This window comes from Moschus berezovskii, chromosome 17 (genome assembly GCF_049115385.1).
Source record: "Moschus berezovskii isolate FMDL1 chromosome 17, NW_MosBer_1.0, whole genome shotgun sequence".
Taxonomy (NCBI): Eukaryota; Metazoa; Chordata; class Mammalia; order Artiodactyla; family Moschidae; genus Moschus; species Moschus berezovskii.
This window is the reverse complement of record NC_142476.1, coordinates 4,552,185-4,570,107: the sequence shown is the minus strand read 5'-3', so window position 1 is coordinate 4,570,107 and position 17,923 is coordinate 4,552,185. Positions and strand designations below refer to the sequence as shown.

The following is a 17,923-nucleotide window of genomic DNA, read 5'->3' as shown; positions in this document are numbered from 1 at the left end:
GTGGAAGCAAAATCCCAGAGAAGGTCCTGCTGCTGCTGCTAAGTCGCATCAGTCGTGTCTGACTCTGTGCAACCCCACAGACGGCAGTCCAACAGGCTTCTCTGTCCCTGGGATTCTCCAGGCAAGAATACTGGAGTGGGTTGCCATTGCCTTCTCCGACAGAAGGTCCACCTGCCTCCAATTCCAAAACCACAGCACAAGGACTCTTGAGAAAAGGCAGCTTCCCCGCAGGTGCCCCCAATCCAATCAGCCCTGTCTGCTGCTGGGTGCTGGGGGACAGCCTCCACTTCCTGCTGGGTTCCTGCAGGCAGCTCTGGAGTGCCCAGAGTCCAAAGGTTAGTTAAAGGCTGTCTGTTACTATGAATTATAAAAATTCACCAGCAGTTGGGTTTGGTGAATGCAGTGGTTTCATGATTTCAAGCGATTCGGACTGACAATCGAATTTCACCAGTTTTGCAAAAATCCATTCTACTTGGTGTAGAACTGTCCCCCTTAGTGACCTGATTAAGGGACAACACTGGGTAAAGGACAGGAGGCAGTACTCTGAGCCAAACTATCATTTATGCTCTACCTGGCGACGCCCTGCCTGCAGCTGGTGGGTGAGAAAGCTCACCGTCTTTTCTGGGCTGCCTTCCAGCGCCAGCACAGCGGGGTCCGCACACTGGGGCCCACACCCCAGCCCGCCTCCGCCGTACACCCTACCCCTGCTCCGAGCTCCGGGGGGGCTGGGGGCAGCGGTGCCCCCACAGCGAGGTCCGCACACTGGGGTCCACACCCCAGCCCGCCTCCACCGCACACCCTACCCCTGCTCCGAGCTCCGGGGCGCTGGGGGCAGCAGTTCTTGCCCTTGATTCTTTGAGCGCGCGGGCCACTCCTGCAGCAGAATAACCACAGCAATAGTAGCAGCAGCAAATGCCTGGATAAGAACTTCCCCCCACCGCCCCCCAGGGCAGACAGTGTCTGAAGTTTCCAGGTAACCCTTTTTATTTAATCGTCTTAGTACCAGGTATGACTGTCAGCAGCAATTTATAATTCCCGAAGCTGAAGCACAGACTGGCTAAGTAACTTGGCCAGGGTCATGCAGCACATCTGTACACATCTGAAGGAAGAACTTGATGGGAGGCTGAGAGAGGTGTCACAGCTGACAGAGTCTGCCCACCACACTCTCCCTTTCCCAAATCCCATACAAGCCGTGCTCATGACCCCAGGGAGGAGCTGCCCCTACATCCAGAAGGCCCCAGGAGAGCTGCACCACTGTGCCGACAACTGCCACGGCCAGGACACTGACGTCAGCCCCACTGACTGGAATCTAGCGTACTCCAGACACTGTAATATATACATCGTTTCACTGAACCCTTTAAACTTGGGAGGTAGGTATTATTCTTTTCCCACTTTGTAGGTGAAAAAACTAAGCTCAAAGAAAGTTCTAGTATTTGCCAGAAATCTCCAAGCTCAGAAGAAGCAGAGACAGGATGCAAGGAGGGATCTGTCTAACTCCACCTTGCACCCAGCCTCTGAAACCAAGCTCACAGAGAGAAAAATGTCTTCAAGAGTCCTGACACGGGACTTCTCTGGTCGTCCGGAAGCTAAGACTTCGAGCCCCCAGTGCAGGGGGCCCAAGTTCGATTCTTGGTCAGGAAGCTAGATCCCACAGGCCACAACTAAGAGCCAGAGTAGTCGCATAAATAAATAAATAAAATTTTAAAGCAAATATTAAAAAAGAAAAAAGAGAGTTCTGGTGCCTTGGCCCACTCAGCTAAAAGGCTCTGTTCTCACAATGCAGCTGGTTCTGAAGATCCTGTCTCACCTCCTCAGAGGGATTACTGCTTCCCTGTGGGCAGGGTTTGGTCTCCTCCCCACCCCCACCCAGTGCCTTCACATAATGAGGTATGGGGCACAGCTTCTGCAGGTCAGGAAGCAACAGTTAGAACCGGACATGGAACAACAGACTGGTTCCAAATCGGGAAAGGAGTACGTCAAGGCTGTATACTGTCACCCTGCTTATTTAACTTATATGCAGAGTACATCATGAGGAACGCTGGGCTGGAAGAAGCACAGGATGGAACCAAGATTGCTGGGAGAAACATCAATAACCTTTGATATGCAGATGACACCACCCTTATGGCCGAAAGTGAAGAGGAACTAAAGAGTCTCTTGGTGAAAGTGAAAGAGGAGAGTGAAAAACTTGGCTTAAAGTTCAACATTCAGAAAACTAAGATCATGGCACCTGGTCCCATCACTTCATGCCAAATAGATGGGGAAAGAGTGGAAACAGTGGCTGACTTTATTTTTTGGGGCTCTAAAACCACTGCAGATGGTGACTGCAGCCATGAAATTAAAAGATGCTTGCTCCTTGGAAGGAAAGCTATGGGCAACCTAGACAACATATTAAAAAGCAGAGACATTACTTTGTCAACAAAGGTCTGTCTAGTCAAAGCTATGGTTTTTCCAGTAGTCATGTATGGATGTGAGAGTTGGACTATAAAGAAAGCTAAGAGCTGAAGAATTGATGCTTTTGAATTGTGGTGTTGGAGAAGACTCTTGATAGTCCCTTGGACTGCAAGGAGATCCAACCAGTCCATCCTAAAGGAAATCAGTCCTGAATATTCATTGGAAGGACTGATGCTGAAGCTGAAGCTCCAATACTTTGGCGACCCGATGCGAAGAACTGACTCATTTGAAAAGACCCTGATGCTGGGAACGATTGAAAGTGGGAGAAGGGGACAACAGAGGATGAGATGGTTGGATGGCATCACCGACTCAATGGACATGAGTTTGATCAAGCTCTGGGGGTTGGTGATGGACAGGGAAGCCACACGACTGAGCAACTGAACTGAATTGAAAACTTATCCATCCGCTGAATATCTTAGTTGTTAAAAAATATAACAAAACACTGCCTTTAAAAAAGACATCTAGAGATTAACGTTCATCAAGCCTGAACAAAATAAGTGTGCTCATTTATGGAAAAATCGCACATCTCAGAAAGTTGGCTGTACTCCCTCCCTTGAGCCCCGTGGGACTGAAGCCCGGGTGAGTGTGGTCAGGGGACCAGGAGAAGGAACATCCCTTCGCAGGCTGCCAGGCGTGGTCCCGGTCCTGGGAGCCCAGAACCCTGCAGGGGAAAGAGAGCGGTCTCTATGACCAGACAGCTCAGCACAATTTGAAGGCAGCAAAAATGTCTTTGAATGGAAAGAAAAAGTACAGCGTTCGCTGGAATTTTGCTGCAGAACAGAGACAAGTTTTGGCTTCAGTGAATTAGCCACCCATTCTGAAAGTTCTCTGAGATGTTCTCTGGTTCCTCACTGTCAACCAAGTCTTGCTTGGCTCCTTGGCCTGCATTCAAGACTCCCTCTGACCTTGAAGATCTCTTCCTAACTGTTCTCTAAACTTACACCCCACCCCCACCCCTGCTCTTCCTACCCCAGCAGGGCTCCTCAGCCTCTTGGTTGGTAGCTTAGGCACCGTTGTTCCACAGTACCCGGCACAGAGGCACCCTACTAACATCTGTCTTAGCAGAGGACGGGGGTTGCTAGTGGAGCCCCAAGTCTCATGCTGGGCCCAGAGTGCGTGTTCCACATCTAACAAATCTATCCATGCTGGATCAGAGCTGAGTTCACCCTTTCATGGACCCCTGGCTAGCAGAAGAGGGTATCAACCCACAGAGGAGAGGACAGGGAATCTGCCTCAGGACTGAGTGGCCGTCAGCTGTGTGAGGATAATAATAAGATAACAGTGAATCCTCACAGCTGGAAACCAGGCCAGTTCCCTCACTGCCCAGCATCTCTGTCCCCCACTACCCAACGCATTACATTCTCACCCTTGGCTCTTTCCGGAGTGCCACAAAAGCTTCTTATCCTTCCAGTGAGTCTGCCTTTCAACAACCATCTGATGGCAGCAAGCTTGGAGACATGCTTGGGATGCAAGAAATAGCTACTTGAGAGATTCACTCTTCCGGAAGCAGACTAGGCTCCTCCCAGCCATGAAGCAGAGGCTGGGGATCAGGCAGCACTGTACCTGACCCTGAGAAGCCCCCCGACAACCAAAGTGCTCTGCCCTTTGGCACTTTGGCCTCCTGGGGGAATGCGGACCCCTTGAAGAATGGCTTATGTGGCTACTTCTAGTCAAAGCCAAACAGCTGGGAACAGAATGAAGGGAAACCACAGAGAGAAGGAAACCGACTTACATGAACGGACGGAGAAAGGGGGCCCGCTTCCAGGAACGGGGACCGGCGAGGAGTCCAGGGAAGCGCGGAAGCCTGCCTGGAGGAGGGGGCGCCGCACGTGCTGCTCCTGCCCTCTCCACGGTCTTCCGGGACGCCACACAACAACCTGCACACACACGGCCCCGGCGCCCGCAGAGCTCTATCTGCTGCCCCGATCTCGCGGCCGCTGAGCTAAATTCCACCAGCTCAGCTCTTTTGCAGAAAGGGGGTTGTTTTGCTTGTGCACCATTCTTTCCACAAGGGTGGTCATCTTGCCTGCTGCCCCTCTTCCGGGGTCTTCTCTCACACAGCCGCTCTTCTTTCTCTGTAGAAGTGTTCCCAGGCCCTGCCGTCTCAAGAAACTACAGTGATTCTGCTCTAATCACTGTCCTGACCCCGTTTGACAGAAAGCAATCAGCAACCCAAGACCCAGGGACCAACGTGGGAGGGGGCTCCTTCCATTTACAGGAGCCATTTGAGGTCCCATGGGGAGGCCGTGCCACCCAGAAGGGCATCTCCCCACACAGGGCTGGGCTCAAACTGGCCCTGCGCTAAAGCTGCCGCCAGCCCAGGCCGAGGCCCTGGTCCTGAAATGAGCAACAGGGTGTTTTTCCTGTCGAGCCTCTTGCTAAGGCCCTCCAAGTCTCCCCTCAACACTGGAGAACAGAATGTGCTTGGCTGCAGACCTGGCCATCATAAATTGCTAATAACAGACTCTCAATCCGAACAACAACATCGTAGAAGGCCGGGCCCTTCTTTTCTGCTCCTCTCATCCGCACCACAGAGGAGGCGATGGCACCCCACTCCAGCGCTCTTGCCTGGAAAACCCCATGGACGGAGGAGCCTGGTGGGCTGCAGTCCATGGGGTCGCGAAGAGTCAGACACGACTGAGCCACTTCACTTTCACTTTTCACTTTCACGCATTGGAGAAGGAAATGGCAACCCACTCCAGTGTTCTTGCCTGGAGAATCCCAGGGATGGGGGAGCCTGGTGGGCTGCTGTCTCTGGGGTCGCTCAGAGTTGGACACGACTGAAGCGACTGAGCAGCAGCAGCATCCGCACCACTATCTCTGCAAGACCAAGAAGAGAAAGAGACGCCTCCTCTGGCCACAGGGGAGAGACCGGCTCCCAGAGGCTCGCTTCTCCCCTTCCACCTGTCTTCAGGCACAAAAGCTGGGCCCCGAGGAGTCTGAACAGGAAACGTCTGTTTTCCAAAGTCCCTTCTCGTCCCTAACCTTGATTTATCCTCAGATTTATCGAGCGCCTGCCAAGTGCCGAGCTCTGCACTGAACTGCGAAGGTGCCCTGAGCCCCACTCACAGGTGGGGTCACCGGGGACCGCCTCCTGCGCTCACCCCGGGAGGGGGCGATCGGCAGAGCCGGCAGCCGTGGAGCCGGCTCTCTGTCCCTCCCTGCCCTCTGCGAAGGGGCTGGGGGAACGGAGTGGGAGTGCGGCCGGACAAGAGCAAAGAGCCAGGAGCAGCCGGCTTTGAAACGAGCGACAGCAAAAGGCAGATGTGGATGTGGCCTGGTATACATTATAGAAATCGAGCTCAGTGTACTGGCTACATGCAAATTATACGTAAATATGCACACAGCCCTCAGAAAATCCAAGTGTCGCTGCTACTTTTTCTGCCTCTTACTCAAGCTGTTTCCAGGGTTACCTAGGAAGCCACTATCTGACCACCTGGCCAGGGTACTGCAGAGTACTTTCCCAGTCCCAATTTCCCCCCTTCCCCTCCGTAACCACTTCTCTCCTTGACCTCACCTCTCCCGGACGGTTCCCTGAGAAATGTTGATACAGAGGAGGGAGATAAAACAAGGCCATGCCATGCGGAGCATGGCCAAGGTGGCAAATGAAGGAGGGAGGAGGATGATGGCCTCTGCCAAGGCAACTATCCTTCCAGATCTGGGCCCAGGACAGGCTCCCTGCAGCAGCCAAGAGGCCCTCAGACCCCAGGCACTCCCTGATGCCCGAGCCCTTTCCCATCACCAGTCCCCCCAGGCCAGGGGCAGCAGGCCAGGGGCTCCTGCAGAGATCCCACCGGCCCCGTGGACCAGCCTCATCCCTTCAGACCCACAGTCAGTGTGGAACTAAGAGGCCCCACCACCCTGCCTGTAAGTCTCAAGTCTCCCAATCCACAAAGCAAGGGGTGAGGTAGTCTCTGCCCTCCCTACCTGACACGGTTTTGCGAGGCATCCCTGAGATGAGCCACGTGGCAAGACCTGTGCGTGGAAGGCGCCACCAAGAACAGATGCAGAATTGTGACTAAGCGTCTGACTCCACAACCGGATTTTGAAACTGCACAAAAATCACCAGGGTAGCTGTCTTCATCCTCACCTGACTCTCCTGCTACAGCAACACAGCATTCACAGTTTTCCAGAGGGTACAAGTGGTCCTTCCCAAGTTGCTGATGGGAAAAGCAAGGCTCCTAGAGATGAAGGGACAGGCCTGAGGACACAGAGTCTAGAGCAGGGCCGTAGTCTCCTCTGGGGTCCACAGGACTTCTGTGCCCACTGGCCCCACAAACACCCCCACAGCAACGGTTAGAGGAGCCTGGAGGGCCTGTGGGAGCTCCTGCGGGAAGGCAGGACAAGGAGCCCACTGGCTGCTGCCTAGCGGGCAGCATCTGGGCTGGACTATGGGAGGTCAGCCCCCTGCACTTGGTCCAGCAGACCTGGCTAGCGCCCTGGGAAGGCTGCGGCTGACCCTTCTGGCCCTGGGTGTCGGGCATGACCCAGAAAGTGGGCAGCCTGGCCTGCTACCAGCTGGAAAATCAAGGAAGGAAGTAAACAGAGCACCGTTTCTCCCTTACAGATATAGAAACCTAGGCACAGGAAGGGTGATGGCACTGGCAAGACCAAGCAGAGAGTACCCCCAACAGTCCCTGAGAGGCAAATCCTGGGCAACTGCTGTGTCTCAGCACTTCCCTCGATGGCTACAATAACTCTGCCAGAAAGGACAACCCACTGCCTCAGTTTATGGATAAGGAAAATGCAGCTCAGAGAATTTAAGTAAACGGCCCAACCTCAAGATTCAAATCCAAACGCTTCCAATCCAGAACTTTGTGATTCTAAGACTTCACGGTGTTTTTACCAAAACATCCTGCTTCTCTATGAGTTGAAGAGCATTCCAGAGGGAGACTGAGTGGTTCATAATGTATTGCTGTGGGAGGAGAAAGAAAGTTACCGGACCCTGGAGCAGGTTATGGAGGAGCCCAAACCCCTTCACCCGCAGCTAAGGCCCTCTGCGCCCTGGCCTCCAGCGTTGAGGTTCACAGACCCTAATGCAAGTGAGAATATGCGCCTTCACACCTCAGGGATGCAGCTCACAGGGTGCCCATGCCTGAAAGGCTTACATTCTTGAGCAGAAAGCGCCCAAATGTTGCCCCTCCTTGGACTTCCCTGGTGGCACAGTGGCTAAGAATCCACCTGCCAGTGCAGGGAACACAGGTTCTGTCCCTGCTCTGGGAAGATTCCACCGCCGCGAGGCCGCTGAGCCGGTGCGCCACAGCCACCGAGCCGGAGCTGCCGCGCCTGCGCTCTGCCCGCAGCAAGAGGAGCACCCCGGCGAGAAGCCCGCGCACCACAGAAAAAAGAGCACCCTGCTCGCTGCAGCTGGAGAGAGCCTGCACAGAGCAACGGAGACCCAGCGCAGTCAAAACAAAAAGAAAGAAATTAATGAACTAAACAAGGGTGCTCCTCCTTTCTGAATCACTCCCTAAAAATCCTAGAAGAGCTGACTGCTCCTCCAGGGCATTCCAGAGCCCTTGGACATCCCTGGTCTCTAGTACTTGACTGGACTGCAATTATTCATTTACCTGTCTGCAGTGGCTCCTGTCACCCTATGTTACAGATGAGGAAACTGAGACTCGGAGAGCTTAAGTTACTTGCCCAAGGCCACACAGGCCGTCTGGCTCCAGAATCCTCCTGTCCACGAAGGTGCCGCTATTCTTCCTTGCCTCCCCCCTCCTTAGTGCAGTGCCTGGCCCCTGGCATGTGTCCAGTAAAGGTTTGTTTCATTAAGGATATGGAGGGACGGGGTGTTGCTGCACCCAGCCACCTCCACTCCGAAGCCCACCTGCAGCCCTGGTCCCAGGACTTCCACCTTCCACCACTCCTAACCTTGGCTGCCCTTCTTCCGAAAAGCTCCAGGGCCTTTGCCTCGCTCCCGTCCATTTCTTCCTGCATTGCCTCGGCCACTGCGAGGGTCTTTCTGTCTTTCCAACGGGAAACAGACCCACAGAGGCCTCACGTACAGTGGATCTGTTCAGAGTCAGGTGTCCTGCCCCCAGGGTAGTGCCTGATAGGGACTGGTTTTACCCCTGCCTCAAGCGAAAAATTAAAAAAAGCAAGCCCCGAGATAGGGGAGTCTGGAGGTCAGCACCGGCACTCCCCTCAGCCCAGCACACTCTGGCTGACCTGGCCACTGGTCTGGGGTGGGCCTACCAGGGAGGGGCTGCTCCCTGGGGCCAGGGCGGAGGAGACAAGCAGCCTTTGTGTCTGCAGCCTCCTGAGACACCTGTTCTCCCTCCTGCCTGCCTGCGGCTACCCTCCCTCCAGCCAGCCTGTGTGCGGCCTTGTTTACCCCGCGGCCCTGGCAGCCTGAGCGGCCTGCTCCCAGCATGGGGTTGGGCGGCCCTGCCAGCACCTGCCCGGCCCTGCCGCCGGCCAAGCACAATCACCCCGCTGTTGACACAGTTGCTGATTTTCAGGAGGGCCGGGAAGGATGGGAGGGCAGAAGCAGCAAAGGCATTTAGCGCCCGCCTGGCTAATTTGCAGTTGGCCCTAGCAATCCTGTACCGCATCCCTCGTCCAGTCCCCCCTACTCCTTGTCCCCCGCCTACCTGGGGGAGATTTGGGCTTCCAGTCCCTGGGTCACTTGGGTTTCGCACCACAGGCAGCCCCCACACATCTCATGCATATCAGTGCACCCCAAAACCCATGCTCCCCATGCTGCCACACACAATCCATAGCCAAACAAGGCTGCCAGGAGCCCCCAGCTACCCTGTCTTTGAGCGCTCACCAATCGCCCTCCCCTGCAAAGTCACGATGCTCCAGGTCCTTGGTGAGGGACAGGATATCTGAAATGCCCTTGGAGACCCCAGTGGGCCCCTGGGAGATGTGGGGAGACCTGCCCTGACAACCTTCTCCCTGACTTGCTCTGGACAAGCTGTCGCCTCACTTCCTAGGTCACTATGCTTCCCCTTAAAAGAAAGAAAGAAAGAAAGTGAAGTCGCTCAGTCGTGTCCAACTCTTGCAACCCCATGGACTGTAGCCCACCCGGCTCCTCTGTCCATGGGATTCTCCAGGCAAGAGTACTGCAGTGGATTGCCATTTCCTTCTCCAGGGGATCTTCCTGACCCTGGGATCGAACCCGGGTCTCCCTCATTGCAGGCAGATGCTTTACCCTCTGAGCCACCAGGGAGCCTTCCCTGACTGCCCAGATCTGGCTGTGGTGCCCTCCCGGATGCTTGGACGATCTGCAGCCCTCCCCCCGCACCTCCCGACCTTCACTTCATCAGTCAGTATCTAACCTTTACCTTCCTCAAAACTGTGTGAGGGCCTCACTGGTCTCTCAGCCCGTGTGCAGGGCACAGCTTTGAGACCGCTCCCCTCCCGCCTGCTGGATGGATGCGCGATGGAGCAGCACCCTTGGGCCAAAGACCCACCCCAGCTCCACCCCAGGTTCCCACTTGGACAGTCACCTCTTGGATTGATAGGGCCTGGTGGCTAGTTAAAAGGTCAGTTGAAAGAGCTTCAGGAATTACCTGTTAACTTGCCACCAGCACATGAATTTAGATGGGTAAATCTGATTAGCCAGTCATCTCCTAAGAGATCAAAGAGAAGGATCTTGAAGGACAAGGGATGAATGACGCTGCTGATGGGAGAGGGAGTAGGGAAGGCAAGGACACAAAGTCTCAGCGGGTCAAAGGCCAGGGAAGGCACCTGGGGAGAGGTTACTGTTAGGGGAGGCAGGGACTTTCCCTCTCCCCACTTCCCTGCCCCATCTGAGAGCCTTGACTCAGGAGTCAGGAAATTCGCTTCACCCTTCGGTGAGTTACCCGAACAGGACGCTGACTCCACAGGAGAGTCAGACTCTCCAGACCCCCTAAAACTGCTGGGTACACACACACCCATGCTCACGTACAAGCACTTTCCTCAATTCTGGTTCCCCAAACTCCAAGTCAGTCAACACCTAGAGAGAGTAAACAAATATCTAAATACCACCTCCAAATTGCAAGTCTCAAGTTGAGGAGTATGGATCCAAGGGCAAGTAGATCTGGTGGAAGAGAAAGGGGCTTTACCTTGTGAAAAGCACAGAAGCCCGAAGCACTGCACCAGCTCCCAAAGGGCCAGCACGCAGGGCTGTGCAGCTTGTGCACTGCACAGCTCCAGGAACCCCACCCACCCAGACGAGTTCGCTTGTACTCTGGAGAGTCACCCTCATACCTGACTTCCTCAGACACCAAGGAGAAACTCTCCCCTGCCACCCACCTCCACCCCAACAAGATGCCCTTTCTCTGTTCTCTGCCCCGTTTCTTGGCTTGGGGACCTGGGACAGCTGAGCCCTTCACCCCCACTAAGGGAAGCCTTGATCTCCTGGCCTCACCAGCCCAAACGAGGGGACCCCACTGAACTCCCCAACCCCAGCCTCCTGGTTGGGGGGTGGGGCTACAGTCCCCCCCAACAATGACAGAGGAGGAGCCTGCGTCCCTGCAGAGAGGAGAGTGGTGGGTGGTCGCCTCCCTGGTTGGCTAGAACTGAGCCGCCAGTCTTTGAGGGCACCAGAAGCCCGCCAGTCTTTGAGGGCACCAGAAGCCCGGGAGAACTGACGCTTGGGGAGGAGGGGGAGGGGAGGCTTCACTCCGGCTCCTGAGTCTGGCCCTGCCGGACTCTCTCCCCTTGCCTCCCTGACACCGGTCTAATGTGCCCACTGCCTTCCAGGGGCTGTTAGAGGTACTGCCTGGTTCCCCAGGGCTAGCAGGCATGGGCTTACACGCATTTACACGCTCTTTCACACACCGTCCCCTCTCCACCGGCCACGGAGAGGGGAGCCAAGCAAGTCAGAGAAATGGCAGGCGCTGGAGGGCCCCTCCCTTTTGCTTTCAGCGGCTCCCCGCTCACTCCCCACTGTCCGCGCCCCACTGGCCCCAGACTGCCTGGTTGTACCTGGAAACAGGCGTCCTTCCAACCCCTCCCCACTACGCTTTTATTCGTGCTTCCTTCCCCACCCCACCCCACCCTACCTTACAAGGGACGGGGCTGGAACCAGAGCCTCACAGGAATGGGTGAGTGACTTCAGGCTCCTTCCTCTGGGCTGGGGTGAGGGTGCAGAAGCAAGGCTGGGTCAGAAAGGCACACCCGGGGTGCACGGGCCGGCCTGTGTGGCCAGGTAGGACTTGATTCTTTTGAGTCAGCAGGAGGGCAGCTTTAGCCAGAGCTCCCTCCCTTTCCCGCCTCCTCCCAGCTGCCAGAAGTAGGAGGCCTACGGGCCTAGGCCCTGGGCAGCCCACCCCAGCCCACAGCCCACCGGGATCAGCCCAGTGTTACAGGCCTCTTATATTTCAAACTATTGCCCCTCCTACCATTCTCTTTCAGCAGAATATTCTACTGTTGGTCAAGCCTTGATTTCCAGTCTTCCAGAGAAGAAACACGGACCACTTTTTCTGTTTCACAGTCTGGCAATTCTACATATATTTTAAATCCTTTCTGTTCTGATTATAACACCTATTGCTGTACTACCTTTGGAAACTACAGAAATATTGGAATAAGAAAATATAAGCCACAATTAAAACGGAAGTCAAAATAACAAAAACAAAACAGAAGTCAAGAAAGGATGGAGGTCTGGGGTGGGCCACTCCCAGCTACTGGCGCTTGGATCGCTGTGCGCTTTGACTCTGGCTGGTCACTGAGCGTCATCTTGGCCTTACAAAGAAAACCCCCCACCGTGGCTGCTCCTTCAAAAGGCTGCACCTAGGTCCTCACGGCACCCACCTCGTGCCCACTCAGCGCAGGCCCTGGGGCTGGAGTGGGGCACCTCCAGGCCTGCCAAGGAGCAAGCAGGACCCAACCCTGAGGCCCCTGCCCCTCCGTGGGGGAGGGACGGACGGGACCAGGCCCTCTGGAGCTGGCTCCCACCCCTTCCTGTTGCACAGGCGGCACATTCCATTCCGAGTCAAGCGAGGGGCGGGTCTGGCGGAGGTGAGGCAGGGGAGATCAGTCTGGCCTCCTCTGGGGTGGGGCCCCCAGAGAGCTCCAGGTCTGGCAGGGATTACGGACCCAAGCCACCAGAGAAGGGAGCCTGAGTGGGCGCGCCCTATCTGTGGCTCCTTCGCATTCCCCTCTCTTCAAGCCAAAGCACTGACACTCTACCTGGGACACGTCCCCAGAAGACATAGAGGGGCAAGACGGAGAGTAACGCTAAACCATCCCCCTCAACCAGGTCGCGATCACCCGGGCTGCTCAGGTATGGGGCTTCACGCCGAGGGCATTTCAACGCGAAGGCCACTGATGGTGGGAGGCGAGTCTGCTGCGTGTGTCGAGAGAACTGAATTAAGATTTGACGGCATGTGTCAGGCTTCCCAGAGGGACCAAGCGGGCCTAGGTAGTGATGCTATTTAAGAAAAAAAACGTGGCAGCTAGAGATACCGTCCTCACTTCTTCGTTCTTCTCCTCTACGATCCCAACATCCCTCCCCCATAAAAACACCCCTGGCTGGTGTCGTCAACCTTCGGGTGAGCTCCCAGTGCCTGCTGCTCCTCTTGCTTGTTCTCAAGGGCACGCCTGAGATGCTGGGCCCCATGTGACATATCCCGGGCTGTGCCCAGGCCGCGGATTCACCCCGGATGACCCTGGGAGCAGACAGGGGATACTCTGGCCACTTCCTCCTCACCCCTCAGCCTCTCAGAGTTCACTTCACTCTGCACAGAGGTGTGTGTCCAGAGGAACCACAAGGGCCTTCACCATCATGAAGCCTGAGCAGGGTCAGTCTCAGGGCTCTCTGGCTAGGCCCGTGGATGCAACAGGCCCTAGAGCGGAACCGAACGTCCCATCCACCCCATTCCACTCCTCTTAGGAGGGAACTACCATCTCACTGCTGCTTAGAGAAAGTATTTGAATTTTTAGAAGGAAGAGTCACTCCTGATCAGAGCAGCTGAGGCAGAGGTGAATGTGGCACTGCTGAGCTGGTTTGTAACAGATCTCCTACCTGAACCTTCCCAAGGAGCTGGAAGGTAGGCCAAGGAAAGAGCAGTCAAAACAGGGCTAACCCAGGGCATGCTTTCCTGCTTGAAAGCAGGGAGACAGGCAGATGACAGGATATGTGAAAGCAATCTTCCATGTGCCCTGGTCCCCAGAGGGGTGACAAGCACCGTGACAGCCTTCCTGGCTAACATACCTGAGTTCCAGGAAGAGGACTAGCAGAGGGTGAGGATCGCAGCGAGTTCAGGCAGGAGCAAGCCCTCTTAAGCAAACACAGAACACAAAAATAATTCCCATTCGAAGCACAATTTACTGTGGGCCTGGCCAGGCCTTTCCAGCACAGAGCCCTTTTCAAACACTCAGCTTCACCCCTGAATAAGGCTGGGGAAAGGGGCATGTGGGCACAGCTGCATTTGAAGTCCCCTTTTTCCAGTTGCATCAGCTTCCTAGTGACCTACTCAGGGAGCTGCCCAATAAGGGCCAGACTCAAAGCACCCCCAGAGAGCAGAAAACCTGCAGAGAATCAGGTGTTAGCCCTCAAGGACAGGGGCACCTAGATCCTCTTGAGGAGCAGGCCTTGCTCATACAAACACTTGTCTGACAACAGCAAATCCAGATCCTTACCATTCATGGACCACCTACAGACTCAATCAGATGTGAGCCTCCCAAATTCTAACAAGGAAGTATTGCTGTCATCCCATTTCATAGATGGGGAAACGGAGGTTCAGAGATATTATGTGATGAACAGCTCTCCTGGCTCTAAATCCTTATTGTATATATCATGTTGCCCTGAGGCTGCTAATTATCACAGTAGCAAAATGTTCAAATGTTCAGGATGCGGCCCTCCCTACTAGGAGGAAAGATGGGAATAAGGATGTAGATGAAACCCAAGATATTTCCAAAGTCAAGGCAGCACTGGAAATTGTCAGCATGAGACCAGTTTGGGACCACGGCCCTGGTCCTGATTACCAAATCTGAGATGGAGGTGGAAGGCCCTCTCGAAGCAAGAGCAGAGCATTGTGTTCGGCAACGGTGTGCTAATTAGACTCACTGGCTCTACCTCCAGAATGATCTCCCCCAGGCCACCTTATCCAAGTCACCTCAACTCAGAAACAGTCGCTAGCTAGCCTCTCTTCTTCAGTTCCTGCTCCCCTTCAAACTACTCTTTACTTAGTAACCGAAGTGATACCTTTTTCCCACATTTTCTCCCACTTGTAAAAGTAATTTGTGACCATTGTAGAAGGTTGGAAAAATTAACAGAAGATAAAGGAGAAAATAAAATTCATCCATACGTCTGGTGTCCAGAATTAACCTCTGCAAACATTAAGATAGTCATCTAGTCTTCTATGTGTGTGTGATGTACATACCATTATCTTTACAAAATTGGTACTAAAATATATAGTTTTAGATTTTTTTTATTATATACCTTTTCCAGGCTTATGCTATACTTTTTAAACTATGCTGTCTGGTTTTGAGTGTTTTTTGGGCATAGTGGACACATACACATGGTTCTGTTGATTCACTCAGAAAGGACAAAAGTCTACAGAGAAAAATACCATCTTTCCTTCATCCCACCCCTCAGCCACCATTTCCCTCTCATGGGGCAACTCTGATTACCAAGTAACCTTTTTTTATGTTCCAAATAATCTTTTAAAATCATGAATCCCAGAATGTCACTCCTCTCCTGAAAACTCTTCAATGGCTTCAATGATGAGACCAGTTTGGCACCACGGCCCTGGTCCTGAAATGCAGGCTCCTCACCAGGCCCCGGATGACCAGCTTCCCCCGGCTTCTCTGGGCTCCCTCTCCAGCTGCACTTCTGCTGCAAGCCCAGTTCTGGCTGCAGGGGTCTTTCTGTTGCTGCTCCCTCTGCCCGGAGTCCACTTCCTTCAGGTCTTTGTGCAGCGAGCTCCTTCTCATCCTTTAGGCCTGGACTGAGCTAGTCTTTCCCCAGGTCAGTTTTCACAGGCCTCGCCACCCAGGACCTCCGCTGCCGGTCCCCACACATACACCGTCTATCACATCACCGTGTTGTATTTCTGAACATCACATAGGATCTAATACTGTTTTGGCTACTTATTTCAAGATATTTACTGTCTCCCTCCAGAAAGAAGGCTCTCAGAAGGCAGGCACACTACCTGTCTTGTTCAACCCTGAAGCCCTGATGCCTAGCACAGGCCTGGAGTATAATAGGAGCTCAACACATTTCTTTTAAAGGGATGAATGAGGAAGACTGAAATGCTGGTTCTCATCATTGAGAGCCCACTTGCAGGATCTCCAAGGACCAACTTCCTGGCCATCTTCTCCCAGGACTGGGGAGGGGGTTAGGGGGTCAGAGAAAGAAGAGAGAGGAACCTATTGTCCAAGGTAGGGTGGGTAGGCAGCAGCTGCCTTGCTCTTCCTGTTGCCCAGCTCCCACTTACTTATGTGGTGCATTTGCAGGGTCCAGAATCAGACAAGGAGCTTATGACAAACCCAGATTCCTAATAACCACTCCAACTGCAAGTGGAAAGCTGAAGGTGGAATCTTTGCCCCTTATTTACCCCAAATCCTACATCCAGTCTGCCCAGGCAGCTGGGATATTCCAAGTTCCCAAGTGAGCCCCAGCAGCAGGCAACACAGATGGCACCTTGGAAGCAGAGCTCCCCCAGGAACAGCCTCAGCCCATCCTACTTGACTCTTCCCTGGGGCCTCAGACACCTGGGTTCCGCTCTCCAGAAATTTACCCGGCCCCAGAGACAGAAATGGGCATCCAATCCTAAGCCAGGAGCCCAGGCCAGAGCCCTCTCGGGAATGCTCCCTTCCTGGGGCCTAATTTCCACTGAGAGAACACTGCCTCGAGCCAACATTGATTTTTAAGAATGAGGAAAAGGAGGGAATAAAATGTCTTTCACAAAAATTGTGAAGGGAGGGAGGAGGGGAAGAGGACAGGAAGGAGAAAAGGAATGAAAAAAGCAAAAAGACTTCACAAGATACAAGGAGTGTTGTTGTTTTTCAGTCACTATGTTGTGTCCGACTCTTTGTGACCCCATGGACTGTAGCCCTCCAGGCTCCTCTGTCCATGGGATTTCCCAGGCAAGAATACTGGAGTGGGTTGCTTCTCCAGGGGATCTTCCCAGGGACTGATCCTGCATCTCCTGCAGTGGCAGGAAATTCTTTATCACCCAGCCACTAGGGAAGCTCACACAAGGAGTAGGGAGGTGCTAAAATCAGAAAAGGGTGGGAAGAAGTGTGAGGTTTCTTCCTTCCCAGAAATGGACAATAATTATAATTGATTAAATGAGCACAATCCCAGAATGCTCTTCTGAGCTATGTACAAAGTCAGTTAAGTAATAATGGGAATAGTAAGTCACATTTCTGCAGCACTTACTATGTGCCAGGTACTATTGTATGAGCTTCACTAAGACAGCCCCATGAAGTAGGTACTGTCCATATTAAACCTATTTTACAGATGAGCAAACAGATACAGGTTAAACTTCTCAAGATCATGTCTCCAGTAGCAGTATCTGGGATCCAACTCTACAGCCCTGTCTCTTAATCACTAAGCTAGGCTTTCAGTGTTCCAACTACCCTCTTGGAGTTCATACCTGCCAAACTTGTATCCTTTACCTGATCATTAGACCCCAGTTTCAAAGATGTGTGTATAACTCTGCACATTCTGCATGGGGGGAAATCTGGAGACGTTAAGGGACTTGACCAAGCACACGCTGTCCATAGGTGGGGAATTATACCCCAGCATCTCCAGCCCCACTTCCCAAGGGAGCACAGTAGAAAGCAGGGTCTCTGGAAACTCCGCCCAGAGCAGCAGCATCTACTCTGGCTGTCTTTCGCCAGATCCCTTCACCAGCGCCAAGGCGCCCTGCCCGGAAATTCCCACAGAGTCAAAGCAAACTTCCCAGGAAAACTCTTGGGCTTCCTCCTAGCCCCTGTCAGGGAGGAGGCTGCCAAGAGCGCCGCTGGAGTCCTTGCAGCTGCCGTCGGCCCTCCAGGGCGGGAAGCCGCGGCTTGTGCGCTCGGGGTCCTCCCAGAGAGGTCTAGGGCTGAAGTTCAAAATTCACTTCCCGCCCTGGCCCCGCTCGAGGGTCTGACCTGGACTCTCCCGCAACCCCCACGTGTCTTGCCCTCCCCAGCTCCGGTTAAGTAATGGGGCACCTCCAGCCCGAAGACCAGGCAGGCAGATGGGAGCGAGGGCGATCCCCGCGCGTCTGCGGACTCGAGCAGTCGGCGCGCACACGTGCGCGTGTGTGAGTGTGTGTGCATGTGTGTGACTCGAAGCAGCCGGCGCGCACACGTGTGTGTGTGTGTGTGTGTGTGTGTGTGTGTTTACGTACAGAACGCGCGGTGTGGGAAAACAATGGCGAGCAGCTGGGAACAGAGCGTCTAGACCCCCTTCCCACCCCCCGCCCCCAGGCACGATTTGCTTTTGCAGAGAAATGGGGATGAAAAGATTCTCCTTCCACATGCAGAGGCGGGAGGTTGGGGGTGGTAAGAAGGCTAGGGTGGGAGGGGAAAGCCGGGT

The 17,923-nt window shown here is 54.1% G+C and overlaps 1 protein-coding gene across 10 annotated transcripts in view; it reads right to left on the bottom strand.

The window, feature by feature from the left end:
• Nucleotides 1-17,923, bottom strand: part of SOX13 (SRY-box transcription factor 13) — a 49,615-nt gene that overhangs the window by 30,530 nt on the left and 1,162 nt on the right. For 2 of the 10 annotated variants that reach the window (XM_088845106.1, XM_088845108.1), the window contains exon 1: nt 10,509-10,660. The exons of 1 other annotated variant lie outside the window; for it this stretch is intronic. In XM_088845106.1, the coding sequence (XP_088701232.1) occupies nt 10,509-10,651 (143 nt within the window). In that variant the 5' untranslated portion in view covers nt 10,652-10,660. Of the gene's footprint in view, nt 1-3,817; nt 4,150-4,183; nt 4,313-6,378; nt 7,840-10,508; nt 10,666-17,923 lie in introns of those variants that run through there. 7 more of the 10 variants (XM_088845109.1, XM_088845110.1, XM_088845114.1 and 4 more) reach the window with 6 other exon arrangements.